This window comes from Panthera onca, chromosome B3, assembly GCF_046562875.1.
Source record: "Panthera onca isolate mPanOnc1 chromosome B3, mPanOnc1 haplotype 2, whole genome shotgun sequence".
Taxonomy (NCBI): domain Eukaryota; kingdom Metazoa; phylum Chordata; class Mammalia; order Carnivora; family Felidae; genus Panthera; species Panthera onca.
Window position 1 is genome coordinate 82,001,573 of NC_138344.1, and position 13,230 is coordinate 82,014,802.

General features: G+C 39.4%; 1 protein-coding gene across 7 annotated transcripts in view; it reads left to right on the forward strand.

Moving 5' to 3' along the window:
- Positions 1 to 13,230, forward strand: part of AKAP6 (A-kinase anchoring protein 6) — a 558,374-nt gene that overhangs the window by 315,817 nt on the left and 229,327 nt on the right. For all 7 annotated transcript variants that reach the window (XM_078448340.2, XM_060619471.3, XM_060619475.3 and 4 more), the window contains one exon: positions 12,238 to 12,334. In XM_078448340.2, coding sequence (XP_078304466.2) covers positions 12,238 to 12,334 — 97 coding nt within the window. The remainder of the gene's footprint in view (positions 1 to 12,237; positions 12,335 to 13,230) is intronic.

A 13,230-nucleotide genomic window follows, 5' to 3' on the forward strand; every position in this document is an offset into this window, starting at 1 on the left:
CATGCAACTGCTGATATTATTGCACTCTAGTTGGAGAAAAACATTATATTCACTGGAGAAAATTCAAGCCATATAAAAGAGCATAAAAATAAAAGTAAAAAGTCTTACCCTCCCTTAGATAACCCACATAAACAGTTTGTTCTATATCCTTCTGGACCTCTTTATGTAACAGTGCATACATTTTAAGAATTTTTAAAATTCATATTATACATACTGTTGAATGACTTGCTTTTTGTGCCTAAAGATATCGCAGTCATCCTTCTGTCAGTACATGAAGATCTACTACACATTTTCATTTTAGCAGCTCCTTAATATTTTATTGTGTGGATGTACCACAATTTATTTAATCATTCCCATCATGATGGCCATTTAAGTTGCCTCCTTATTTATGCTTTTACAAATAATACTGCAATGAACATTCAGTTTTTTGTTTTTTGTTTTTTTTAATTAGTTGGAAGTCTTCTTGTTGGCCCCTTAGTGTCTGTCTACAGCAGCAGCTCAGGCCACCCATGTGATGAGAGTCTTCCATACTCTTGGGGAAGCTTTTGCCATAGGTCTGGAAAAGTGGTAGGGTCCATGTTGATGTGTATACAGAGGTTGAGTTTGTGTTTATAGGGGTAGCTTTTAAAGCCCACCTTCTAGAACTTAGTTGTTTATTTTAGGATTGGTACCTGCAATTTGAGGTGGCTACCACAAGGTGGCACAAAAACACCAAATCCTGCAAACAATGCTTCTATCTTGGTACCTTTGAAAGGTTTGAAATTATTTCCTTACTGTGCCATTACCCTATTTATAAAGACAGACTGGATTAAACTGCTAATGTTCCTGGCTAACAAAATCTCCACACAGATACTTCCATGCATGTATCATCTATATTTAAAACTTCATGTTACATTGTTTTATTAAATAGTTTTCATTTGTTTCATTTAAATAAAACAATATACTTCTCACAGAGCTTTTAGCCATACAAGAAAATTTCTCAAAATACATTCAGCTGTTTTTCTTTTGTTTGCTCTCCTGTCTCTATGTCTGCTCCATTTTTCACTGCTCGAAGTTAAGGGATGATGGGCTTTCCTTTTTCCCACTTCCTGGTGCCCACTGCTCCCTGGCTACCTTTCTCTGCTGAGATGAGAGGCAGTCCTGGCCCAAGAAAGCAGAGCTTCACAAGACCAGCAACTGCCACTGTACAGCAGCGGCTGTATTGCTCAGCTAATGGGAGATAGTCGGTTAGACTTCAAAAGCCCAAGCTGTGTGAGTTTGGCCGCCACTTCCCTGAGCCTTGCTGAGCAGAGCTGGTGGCCTCATAGGAGCTTTGAAGTTCCATTTGCTTGTTCCCCTTGATTCCCATCAGTTTAAGGTAACTAGCTGAGAGTTTAGTAGGGAGCAGCGTTACTTCTCTTTGGGGGATTTAAAATACTCAGCTCCCAGCCTTGAGTTGCTTCATTTGGTGGCTTGGGAATGGAAAAGTCTGTCGCGAATTTGTAAGGATGCAGGCATTTTTAATTAGATGTGTGGGGACAGGAGGCTCATTTTGGACATGTAAAAAGTCCTGGACCACATTCCTTTGCTCGTGTAACTAATTCTGTACCTCTAGGAGACATATAGCATTGTCTTCCATTTTCAGGTTAGGAGTCCCAAATTGCTCACAGCACCTGGGAATGTACTTTTTTTTTTTTTTTTTATGAAATTTATTGTCAAATTGGTTTCCATACAACACCCAGTGCTCATCCCAAAAGGTGCCCTCCTCAATACCCATCACCCACGCTCCCCTCCCTCCCACCCCCCATCAACCCTCAGTTTGTTCTCAGTTTTTAACAGTCTCTTATGCTTTGGCTCTCTCCCACTCTAACCTCTTTTTTTTTTTTTTCCTTCCCCTCCCCCATGGGTTTCTGTTAAGTTTCTCAGGATCCACATAAGAGTGAAACCATATGGTATCTGTCTTTCTCTGTATGGCTTATTTCACTTAGCATCACACTCTCCAGTTCCATCCATGTTGCTACAAAAGGCCATATTTCATTTTTTCTCATTGCCACGTAGTATTCCATTGTGTATATAAACCACAATTTCTTTATCCATTCATCAGTTGATGGACATTTAGGCTCCTTCCATAATTTGGCTATTGTTGAGAGTGCTGCTATAAACATTGGGGTACAAGTGCCCCTATGCATCAGTACTCCTGTATCCCTTGGATAAATTCCTAGCAGTGCTATTGCTGGGTCATAGGGTAGGTCTATTTTTAATTTTCTGAGGAACCTCCACACTGGGAATGTACTTTTAACTGAACTCGGTTTAAGCACTTGAGCCATGATACCCAACACTTCTCATCATTTTGGAAATTGTTGGTGGCAAAACATTTTACTAATTTATTATTTTGTTTATTGCTCTTTTTAGGATGTAATGACTGTTTTTAATTAGAATGCCAGGGAAACACCACATTTGTTAAACACTTCCTGTTTAGGGCAGTGATATACTAAGGGCTGAAGAGAAATTTTGTAGACTGGCTTTGCACTATGAGGGTTCAAACACAGGCTGCTGGACACTGGACAAAAGCCAGCGCATGTCCTAACTCAGCTAAGTCAGGGTGCTGTCACCTACCACGTCTCTTCCTGGGGAGACACATGTGCACATTCTATTTACCTACTGCATGACATGGAATTTTGGACCCTTGAAGCAGTTTATCCAATATAAGGGATATTAAGGTAAGAACTTCAGGCCTGAAATAGATCTGCCGTATCTACTGAGGATTGTTGCGAAGACCAGATAAACATGTTGTATGTGAGGATACTTGGTTCATTTCGGGGGAATCGTGAGCATTTTCATTGGAGACATGAGAAGAATATGTGGCAGGAGAAGTTGGATTTCTTCCCGTCCACCCAGACTGTCACCTACTTGAGGGGACAGCTTGCATGTCTCTTTGCTGTCTCCTCTGACACCCAGCCTGTGCAGAATAGGTACTAAAAATATCTGCTGGAGGAATGAATGAGCATTTGTAAGAGCAGTGTTACAACCATTACAGGCAGCAAATTATAACTAATATTGTAAATCAGCAAACAATAACTGAGAATGTCTGGAAGTTAAATTATTTCCTCTACTATTTCCAAACCAAAATGGACTCTGGTCACAGAGTTTTCTGGGTATTGTCTGGTATATTTGTGACAAGAGAAAGGCCTATAGAGGGAAAAAAATTGGAATGCTTTCTTCTGTTTTCAGGACATAATTCATTTCCTTTGGCAGAAAACACAAGGAAAATAAAAATGTTAACTCAGATATTAGAAAGATTTGAAAAAATTCCACAGGTTAATGTTACTGTTTCAAAATACAAAGAATAAATGACTAGACAGGATGTTAATGATTTGACATTACAAAATTTATTAAATTTATTTTTAAAGCAGTTTGGTTCTCCCTCTCAAACGCACGAAGCATGTGGGAGTTGGAATAGATCTGCCCCAGGCTGCCAAACAAATTTTTAATGGAACTGGAGTCCTTCAGGGATTGTCCTAAATCCACATAATATTCTTAAGTCTTGGTGTTTGCACTGGGACCTGTATATTAGCAGATGTACATGTGAATAATATACTTACATCCATCCATCACCTTGGTGACTCCACATCTGTAGGGGCTGCTGCACATCAATTATTCCACTGCAGGGGGTTGAGGGATATTTGGGCCAGCATTGACCTCTTTTTCAATCAGAGCCTCAGAGCACTGTATTCTGGAAGTCAAATGATCCCTTTAGACAGAACCTCTGTTTGAGAATCTGTTTGGCCTAATGTGGCCATGCTAGGAAGTCAATGTGATCACCTGTGCCAGGTGTGAAGGTGGCAACCGGAAGAGCGAATGAAAATTTGCTCGCTAAGAGGTACTGTCAACATTTAGGATCTCTCCCATGTATCTAATTCTTGCATAAGATATTAGCAAGTCTATCAGAAAAGAATGTCAACCTTAGTAAAACACATTTACCTTCCACACACACAGAAAATGCAACTGTTGTTTGAAAGAAATTGTGATTTGTTTGAAGAGCTAAATTCACTTTCAAATGCTTGGAAATGTTTTTATTATCTGAGGTTTTAGGAAGGAAGTCTTCTCAGGAAGAATGAGGATTTTTGTCTTTATATCTTAGTGCTTCTTCTTTTTTTAAGGAAAACAAAATTTTTATAATGCTTATATTTTTTATCATAAACTTGGCATTTTTTCCCTCAAGACTACATGGGGCTTTTACATTTTTTAAGCTTCTGATATTATACCTGGAGGTGTGTTGCATGTTGTCATAACTGATAAATCAGTTGCAAATGTAGCCACTTCGTTTTGTTGGGGAGATATACAATTGTGGTGGTGGCTGACCATTTATTTAATTATATGGTAAGTACCATATGATGAGAGGGTAAAGTTGAATTGATGATTTAGGCTATCTCAGCCAGGGTACAGTTTACATGGTAATTACACTGGGATCATCTAAGTGTAATTGGCAAGTAATTTTGTAAGTGAAGGAACATGACAGCTCATTTACATGGTGTTCGCTGAGTAAAATTTGGGGACATTTATTAACCACTTTCAAGTGAAGAGTGACTATACCAGTATCTCCCAAAGTGCCATACACAGTTTGAAAGCTACATGGAAGGTTTTTGGTACAAATCTTTATTTGTTCTGCGAACATTCGTTAGGTGTGTCCTGTGTACCAGGCACTGTCCTAGGCACTGTGGATTCAAAAATGAGTGAGAAGGAACTCGAGGAACTCATGTATGGGAAGCAAATGCATTGCCAGTAATTACCCAACATTGTAGTAAGTAGAGTCTTGAGGTCTGCACAGGTACCTCGGGTGCTGAGGAGAATGTGGAAGCCCAGAGGACAGAAGAAAGTCAGGGAAAACTCGCTAAAGAGATTCACACCGGAGATAAATCTTAAAGGGTGAGCAGGGCTTAACCAGGGGAAGGGGAGGACTGTCCCTGCCAGTCTTCGTCAGAAGTAGCAGCAAGACCAGAGTCTCAGAGGAGCAAGATGGCTGGTGTAAGCTGGAAACTTTAAGCAGTTCAGGCACATTTCAAGGCAGACATTAGACCTGAGAAGCAGACTTGGCTAGGATTCTAGAAGACCCTATAGGTCATGATAGAGAAAGGACCTTATCCTGCAACACTGGGAAACCATTAGAAGATTTTGAGAGAAGGAGCATCTTTTTCAGAGTTGTTTTCGGGGCAGGCCATTATGTGTAAGAAGATGTTTTATTGAACTATTACCATATGCCAGGCTCTATTCTAGTGGTAACAAGGCATTTATTTTCCACAGTAACCTCATGAAGTAGGCACTAACATTTCTCCCTTTTTACAGTTGAAGAAGCTGTGTACCCAGAGGTTGCCCAGAGTCACACAGTGGGTGATGGAGGAGCTGAGATTTGAACCCAGGCTGTCCATTTCCAGAGTTTGTGCTGTCACCAGCACCTACATTATGGCCTCCTTGACACAATTGCTGGCAACTGACTGTTTATAAGATGCACATCTTCCATCCCTCATTAGACTGTGAGCTCTGTGCGGCCAGGGGCTATATTCACCTAATTTACAGCCACATCCTGCATGCTTAGGACAATGTCTGCACCTTGACAGGCATGTGACAAATAAGGAATAACTGTAGTTTTGAGGGACCATGACAAAAGATTGTTGAAGTCATCCTAGCAAGGAGTGATATGAAGGCCTGAATCTAAGGCAGTGTTAGTCAATATGGAAGAATTGAGGTTGGGAAATAAATTGGCAGGACTCGGTGAGTGATTGGACGTGTGGATTTTGTTGGCATATTCTCATGATGTTTCTGATTTCCAACTCCTACACTGGAGAGATGACTTGGCAAAAGAATCTGAAGCAGAGGAAAGATCGTGCTGCTTTTCACAGAGCTCTTAAATTCCTGAGAAGAAATGTTGCGGACTCAGGATGAGAAGTTAGAAGAGACTTCCCTGGAGATAGTTAAAAATAGAATGAACACATCTGCCCAGGATGGTTGAGGGACAGAGCTGCTCTAGGGTAGATGAATGGTTAGATGGCTTTTGGGATTCTTCCCCCTTTGAAAATTTTCTAGTTTAGAATAAATAAAAAGTCTCCCCAGCCACCTATCCTTAGCTGCCTGGCTGAAAGATAAAATCAAAGTGTCCAAGGACTGGAAAATATTGAGTCCAAATGCCTGGACTGTAGAGAAGGAAACAGAAGCCCAGAAGGGTTAGATGATTCACCCAAGAGCGCACACTTGAGGCAAAAGGAAGCCCCAAATCATTGGCCTCTCAGCCTGTGCACCCTCTTCCCAAATCTCAGGTAGCAGCACCGATCTTTTGGTGCCTGGTGTGGGCAGGCCTGTGCTGGATGGTGACACTAAAGCAAAGAGAACGTGGTTGGTGTCTGCACTCAAAGAGTTGATAGAGCCTCAACAATAAGTGCTACTTGTCACCTAAAGATGGCACGAAGTACCATTTACTACACAGCACATTTGGAAAATAGAGAAAATGAACTTAAAAGTCGTAATGATTTCTCTTTAGTTCCACTTATTTCTGGGCACTGCTTCAGTGCTTTACAATCATTATCTCTAATTCTTACAATAACCTAGAAGTTAGTGTTATTTTCATTTTATGTTTTGTAAAGCTAAGGCACTGAGAACTCATTCCATAAGATTAGACTCTGTTACCTGCAAGTTCTACCCTGCGCAAATGATGTTAACATTTTGTTGTGTTTCCCTACAGTCTTCTGTTCCTGTGCACTGGGACTATTCATTTACAAGCTATACTGTTACCATAGATATAGTTTTGAATCTTCTTTTTTGGCTTGCAATATGTTCTGTTCTGTGTACTTTTCACGTTATTTCATAGTCTTCATTTGAATGGCTGTATAATATCAAGTTTTTAGGAAGTTTTTTTTTTTTTTAGGATTTTTTTTAAGTTTATTTATTTATTTTTGAGAGTGAGAAAGCCTGAGCTGGAGAAGGACAGTGAGAGAGAGAATCCCAAGCAGGGCTCTGTGCTGTCAGCACAGAGCTCAACTTGGGGCTTGATCTCACAAACCGTGAGATCATGACCTGAGCTGAAATCAAGAGTAGGACACCTTAACTGACTAAGCTACCCAGGCGCCCCTAAGGTGGTTCTTTTTTCTTTTCTTTTCTTTTAATGTTTATTTATTTTTGAGAGAGAGAGAGAGAGAGAGAGAGAGACAGAGCACGAGTGGGGGAGGGTCAGAGAGAGAGGGAGACCCAGAATCCAAAGCAGGCTCCCGGCGCTGAGCTGTCAGCACAGAGCACGATGCCAGGCTCAAACCCACAATCTGTGAGATCATGACCTGAGCCGAAGTCGGACGCTTAACTGACTGAGCCACCCAGATGCCCCTTAGGAGGTTCTTAAACAAAGAAGTGTTTACTCATAAAAATCTTTCAGTTCTTGGCACATGTGGCATTTGGAAAGTATATTTTATATTTTGAGGACCAGATGATCATCCTCTTTCGATGGCACTGGGCAAAGGAGAAGAGGAGCTCCCAGGCTCGGCACAGGGGATAGTGGCTTTCTTCCTCAGCAGGAGCCTCTGTGGGAACGCAGCATGGTGGTAGGCATAGCTCAGAGTGGAGCCTGGGCAAAGATGGCCTGAGGCAGGTAGCAGGTGACTTTTTAAGCCTCTGCTTTTTCTGACTGAACACACATTCTTCCTCCTGCCCTTGTAAAAAAGCAAGTTTTCATTTTCTTAGGGTAGTAAAAATCTTTTGTGTGAAGAAAAAGTGTCATCAAGTGCCTTATTCATCAGCATATATACCATCTCTTTAAAATGACAGTGGGAGTAAAAGTTCATCAGTTCAATATGTCTTTCACATTGGGAGACTCCTGACTAATAACCTCTGGTATTTATCATCAGAACAGCCAAAGAACTAAATTCTGGCACATGCTGCTCTCACACACTGAGAAAAACTTAAAAAGACAGAAGATTTTCTCCATTTTTTTCTTCTTTCATTCATTTAGAAGAAAAGCATACCTTTTTTTAATTAAAAAAAATGTGAGCGTGCAGAAACATCTGGCCTCTATTACCATAGCAGCCTCCTAAATGGCCTCCTTGTCTCCAGTCTGCCCTTTCAAAATCAACTCTACACAACAGCCAGAGAGATCCTTCTAGAACACAGAACTACACCAGGCATTCTCCAGTGTTGCTGACATCTTCTTCCCCGACTCTTTCAAGGCCCTTGGAGTTAATTACCACGTGTAGCCACAACTTCCACCTCCCCTGCTTGTACCCTGTCCCGGCCACACCAAGCTGCTTATGGCTCCCCATTTCCTGCTACAAGAAGTGATATGTCCAGGCCTGCATAAATTTCAGTCCTTTCTCCACAAGGTCCCTGCAAGGCTCGGTAGAACCTGGCTCCCAGCTGGGGTTCCCAGAGCACGTATCAAGCCTTTACCACACTCCTACGGAATACAGCCCACAGTCTTGGTATCTCTCACAGCATAATACTCTAATTTAAAAAATAAAGTAAAATAAAAATCTCATTTGGCAGGGCATATCATTCATTTTGCTTAAGGCCCACCATTCTCTAATTCTCTAACCAAACCGTAATTCCACATTTATTCTATGCTGGGTCGTATGAAGCTACTGGCTTTTTAAATTCTCTTTTACCCAAAAAGATTATACGCTGCTTGTGCCAGGATAGTGTGTTGTTACCTTTTGTATCTATAGGCCTGGAAAAGACTTTTCAATGAAATATCTATTATGTTGATTTATGCTTTAAAAAATACCTAAAATTAGGTCAGGAAAGACTCAATAACTTATTTTTGGCCTCTCTGATTGTTTACCAACAACCCCAAAACTCATGGACCTCGATGGACCTGGCAGACATTAACAGTATTTCATTGGATGATTGAAAGTCTATGTTCATGATACATGCTGCTAAGGCTAGCAACTTTGTATCTGTAAGCTTCTGAATGTGATTACAGTCTTCCCCACTCTCTCCTGTACCAGAAGATCCATATCTCTTCTTCTCATTCCCCTGGAGTAATCATCCTTTCCATTTGTCATAGTTTTGTCCACCAAAGTATACATTTCCTTGATTTCATTTCGTACCTACATGACTGCCATACTTCCATCAAACTGGGCTCTTCAGAAATTTGAATAGAATTGAATGAGATGTAATATTTCATCTGTTTTGTGAAGTCTGATCATGAACAAAGTAGCAGTCAGGGTGCTTACCCAAATTTAGACCCTGCCAAGGAGTAATGCACTCAGATCTATCTAAGCTGGTGAAGCTAGAGATTGCAGTTATGGAGATACCCATTGGTCAACCTCTGATGTACCATCTTTTTGATAATCCTGCCTTTGTCTCAGTCACTGTATTTTCCATTTCCTTAGTTATTCTTTTCTAGATGTTCAATTACATGCTGCTTTGAAGATACTAAAAGATATTTGGTGTCTCATAGAACCCAGACTACTCATATTTATGGAATTTCATATAATCACTGACATAGGAACGTGGTACCCACCTATTGCAATGTGGTTGCCATAAATTAAATCTTCAGAGAATGCCCTGTATTTTCAGGGAGTACTGTGGATGTTGCAGAAGGACTCTATAGTATAAGGCATTGCTGAGGAAATGTGTCAGGAGCATAAGAATGGAAATGTGTCCAACTATCAGGTTCAAGGAAAAAGAAAAAGAAAGAAAATAAAACCCTTTTGTCTAAGCTTCCTTCCCTAGGGAAGAGGCAGGGGCAGAATGGGGAGAGCTTATTACAGACCTTAGCGGCCAGAAATTTCATTGGCAATTTTGTTAGCATGCCTGCGTGACTGCCTTCTCAGAGGTCCATTGTGAATTCCTTAGTTGATATTATTAATAGTTAATGGGTGCACCTGAAATCAAGCAATATTGGGCTATTTGGGTAATAGACATATTAAATGGGTCTTTTCTACAGCATCAAGCTTATCAGCTTATCTTTTTCCTAATAATGAATATCTCATCTTTTCCACTTGCCTAATCAAATGCTTCCACATCATCTTGAGGCAGAACCAGACCCAGCTGCATCTATTCTATACTCGTGGCTTCAATTACTTCAAATTACCCAACCTACTCACAGGTCCTTAGTTTCTCTTTTGCTCAGAGACATAGGCCTGATGCACCTCTTCAGAAGCTCATGATTACTAACCATTCAGCACAAGTCTGTTGTAAGTAAACAGAGAATCAGAGAGAGCACTAGGCTAAATTTACAGTTATGAGGAAATCTCTAGAAAAGATTTCTTCCTAAATTTTGGCACTCTTGGGTTGATCTCAAGTGTTTTTCTTTTCCCTGTCCCTTCTCCCTGAAACACATGTGAGCCTTTTTCTGAGTGACATTGCTTCAAGTTGAGGATTTCTACTGCAGTGGCAAAAAGTAAAGGCAGCCATATTTTGGCTACAAAATAGTAAACATTTATTTTTTCATAGATATTATACTGTTTTTATTGACCACAAGCATTAGGCTTCCATACTTTGCCATGCTTTCTTTTATCCAACCATATACCTGTAGCTGAATGAGGACAATACAAGAAACAGTGAATAAATAACTCATGGGGAAACTTAATATTGTCTCTTTCCATTATGTTTGGCTAAAAATTTACGATTTCTTATGCCTCTTGTCAGATGAAATGGTTCATCATTTTGGAGTCAAAACTTTTTTTAGTCAAAATTCTTACCTTTATACTTGATGATTTGATCTGTCCCTTAATTTCCAGTTTCTTTTATTCTCCTTTTTTCCTCCAAGCTTTAAAAAGACCCTCTAAAAAGAGAGAACCCAGACTCACTACTGAACATCCAAGATGACTCAGGCTGTCCTGTGTTCTCCTACATGTTCAGGTGCCCTTTGATGCCTGAGGTCATGTTTTAAACCCCTTAAATCACTGTTATTCAGTATTACTCAGTCCAGTGTATAGAATAGGCATGATACATGGTTTTTAAATGAATGAATGCATGAATAAATGATACCTGATTTCACAATTTATGGTTGTTTAACCTCTTTCATCCAAATTACATTCTAACTGGGTTTGTATCATCTTGAACTTCTGTATATATTTTTAATACTAAGTTTAGTGCAGTCCATATGGCTATTGCTTTTGGAGTCCTATCATGGAGAAGCCAAAATTTGGCACACAGTATTTCAAAATTCATGTTCTAGTTAATCAACTCAAGGGATTGATTTTCACCCTGAAGAGTAACCATTGATTCAACAGATTGGTTACTATGATTGCTCTCCTTTGGACATTCTATGGTTGGAAGGCCTTATAACATTACAGAAATAGAAAATCTTTGGAAAATCATCTGTGGTTCTTGAAATATCTAAATGGAAGCCTTCCCCTTCAGAGAGTATTATCAATCTAGTTCAACAGAGAGCCATTATTTCTGCAAATTTATTGAACATCTTGGAGATAAATGTGAAACTGGCATTTCTTTAAAATTGCTTGTAATTTGGTAGCCAAGTGTAGAAATAAAGCAGAATACAGTATGATAAATTCTGTAGTAGAGACACATACAAGGAGCAGAGAGAAGGGGCGAATTAACTCCACATAAGGCATGAGAGAACGCTTCCTGAAAGAAATAGCTCTGGGTTGGGATTCCCCCATTCCAGCAGTTTCTGGTTTTTGGATGACTATTGTGAGTGAAAAATGCCCCTGATGTGCTTGATGTATTTATTTTTAAAGGAGAGTCACAATGTAAGAAATAAACTTTTAAAAATCAAAGATTTGGAGAGTATTTGACTCCTCAGTATAGCACCTGAATCTACCTTGATGTTCTCTGGTTTGCGTGATAGCTGAGAAAACTGCTGAATCCAACCCCTACTATATTAATGGATTTATATATGCACACATAAGGCTAATATATTTTATGCTGCCAATTTTTTTATGGTTTCATAAATAGTGCTATCACTAACATTTTTAAAAAGTGAAGAAAAGCGCTCATATGTGCTGGTAGAAATGCAGTGTATTTTATAGAACACTGCTACTCTTGATATAGCCTACGGGATGTGACTTTTCATAAAAACCTAATGAATTTCTCGCTTTGTCAGCTGTTTCCAAACAGATGCACTCTGCTAATCTAATGGAAACATTTTGAGCCCAGATCCCAAATATCAATAGCTTTTAGTATTGCAAATGAGTTTGTCTATTGGGTAAATTGGGCTGTGTGGTTTTTGATAAAAAGTAGCTAGTGGTTTTGTATGGATGTTTTATGTTTAACTGCCTCGCCAGGGTTTGATGCTCCTATTTTTCCTTGCAGAGTTTCAAGTTGAATGTAGACAGTCATTGTGCTCTCAAGGAAGCCGTGGAGGAGGAAGGACACCAACTTCTCGAGCTTATTGCGTCTCACAAAGCAGGTAAATCCTCCTGAAATATTGCAAGCCTTTATGTCTCCAGACTATTAAGAATGAAGAAGCATTGCTGTAAATTACTGCATATATTCACTTCCTTATGTATTATTAATATTTACATTATCAGATTGACCTTCAAGATTTATAAATGTTTCATATACTGCATACAATGCTGTGATACTTATAAGATGAAATACTGCCTCCAAATGGTCTGTTCATTTTATTTTGGGCTTGCTGTTCGCCTGAGTTTCAATTGAAATCACATTCCTGAAAACTTCACGTTGACATGCTTTGTGATGTAGGTGCTCTGGAAATAACATTAAGATAATGAATGAGAATGGTGCAAATAGTTAGAATGCATATGCATTAGGGTACTTATAGATATCATTACAGATATGAGGCAGGCGGTGTAGATATATCTGATTATTTCCCTGCCAATTCACACACATGAACATTTTGCATGTTTTTTGCTGGTCATTGCATTAGCAGAGTTTTGGCTTTAAACCAACTCTTACCCAGTATTAATGTATTTATGAGGAACAGATTATAAATAAAAAATAGTTTTGTCATTTGGTTATACTTATCCTGGTAGTAAAAGACCATAAGACAGGATGAATTATAATTTAGCTCTTGCTTTGAGCTTACCACAGCTAAATAAGGAAAGAGCAGCATTAATCTGACATGCTAATGCTAAAGACTGCCCTCTTAATTCTGACCCGTTTACTATATTCCTCAACGAATTAATGTTACCTATTTCTGTACATCTTTCTGGTCATTATAAAGCCTCGACACATGTACACACAGGGCCTTTTATATGGAATGTGAAGCTTTAGAGTTAGTAATTTTCATACATCATGATTTTTGTTCCATATGCATCTTTTTAGTCCCTAGACTGAATTTAA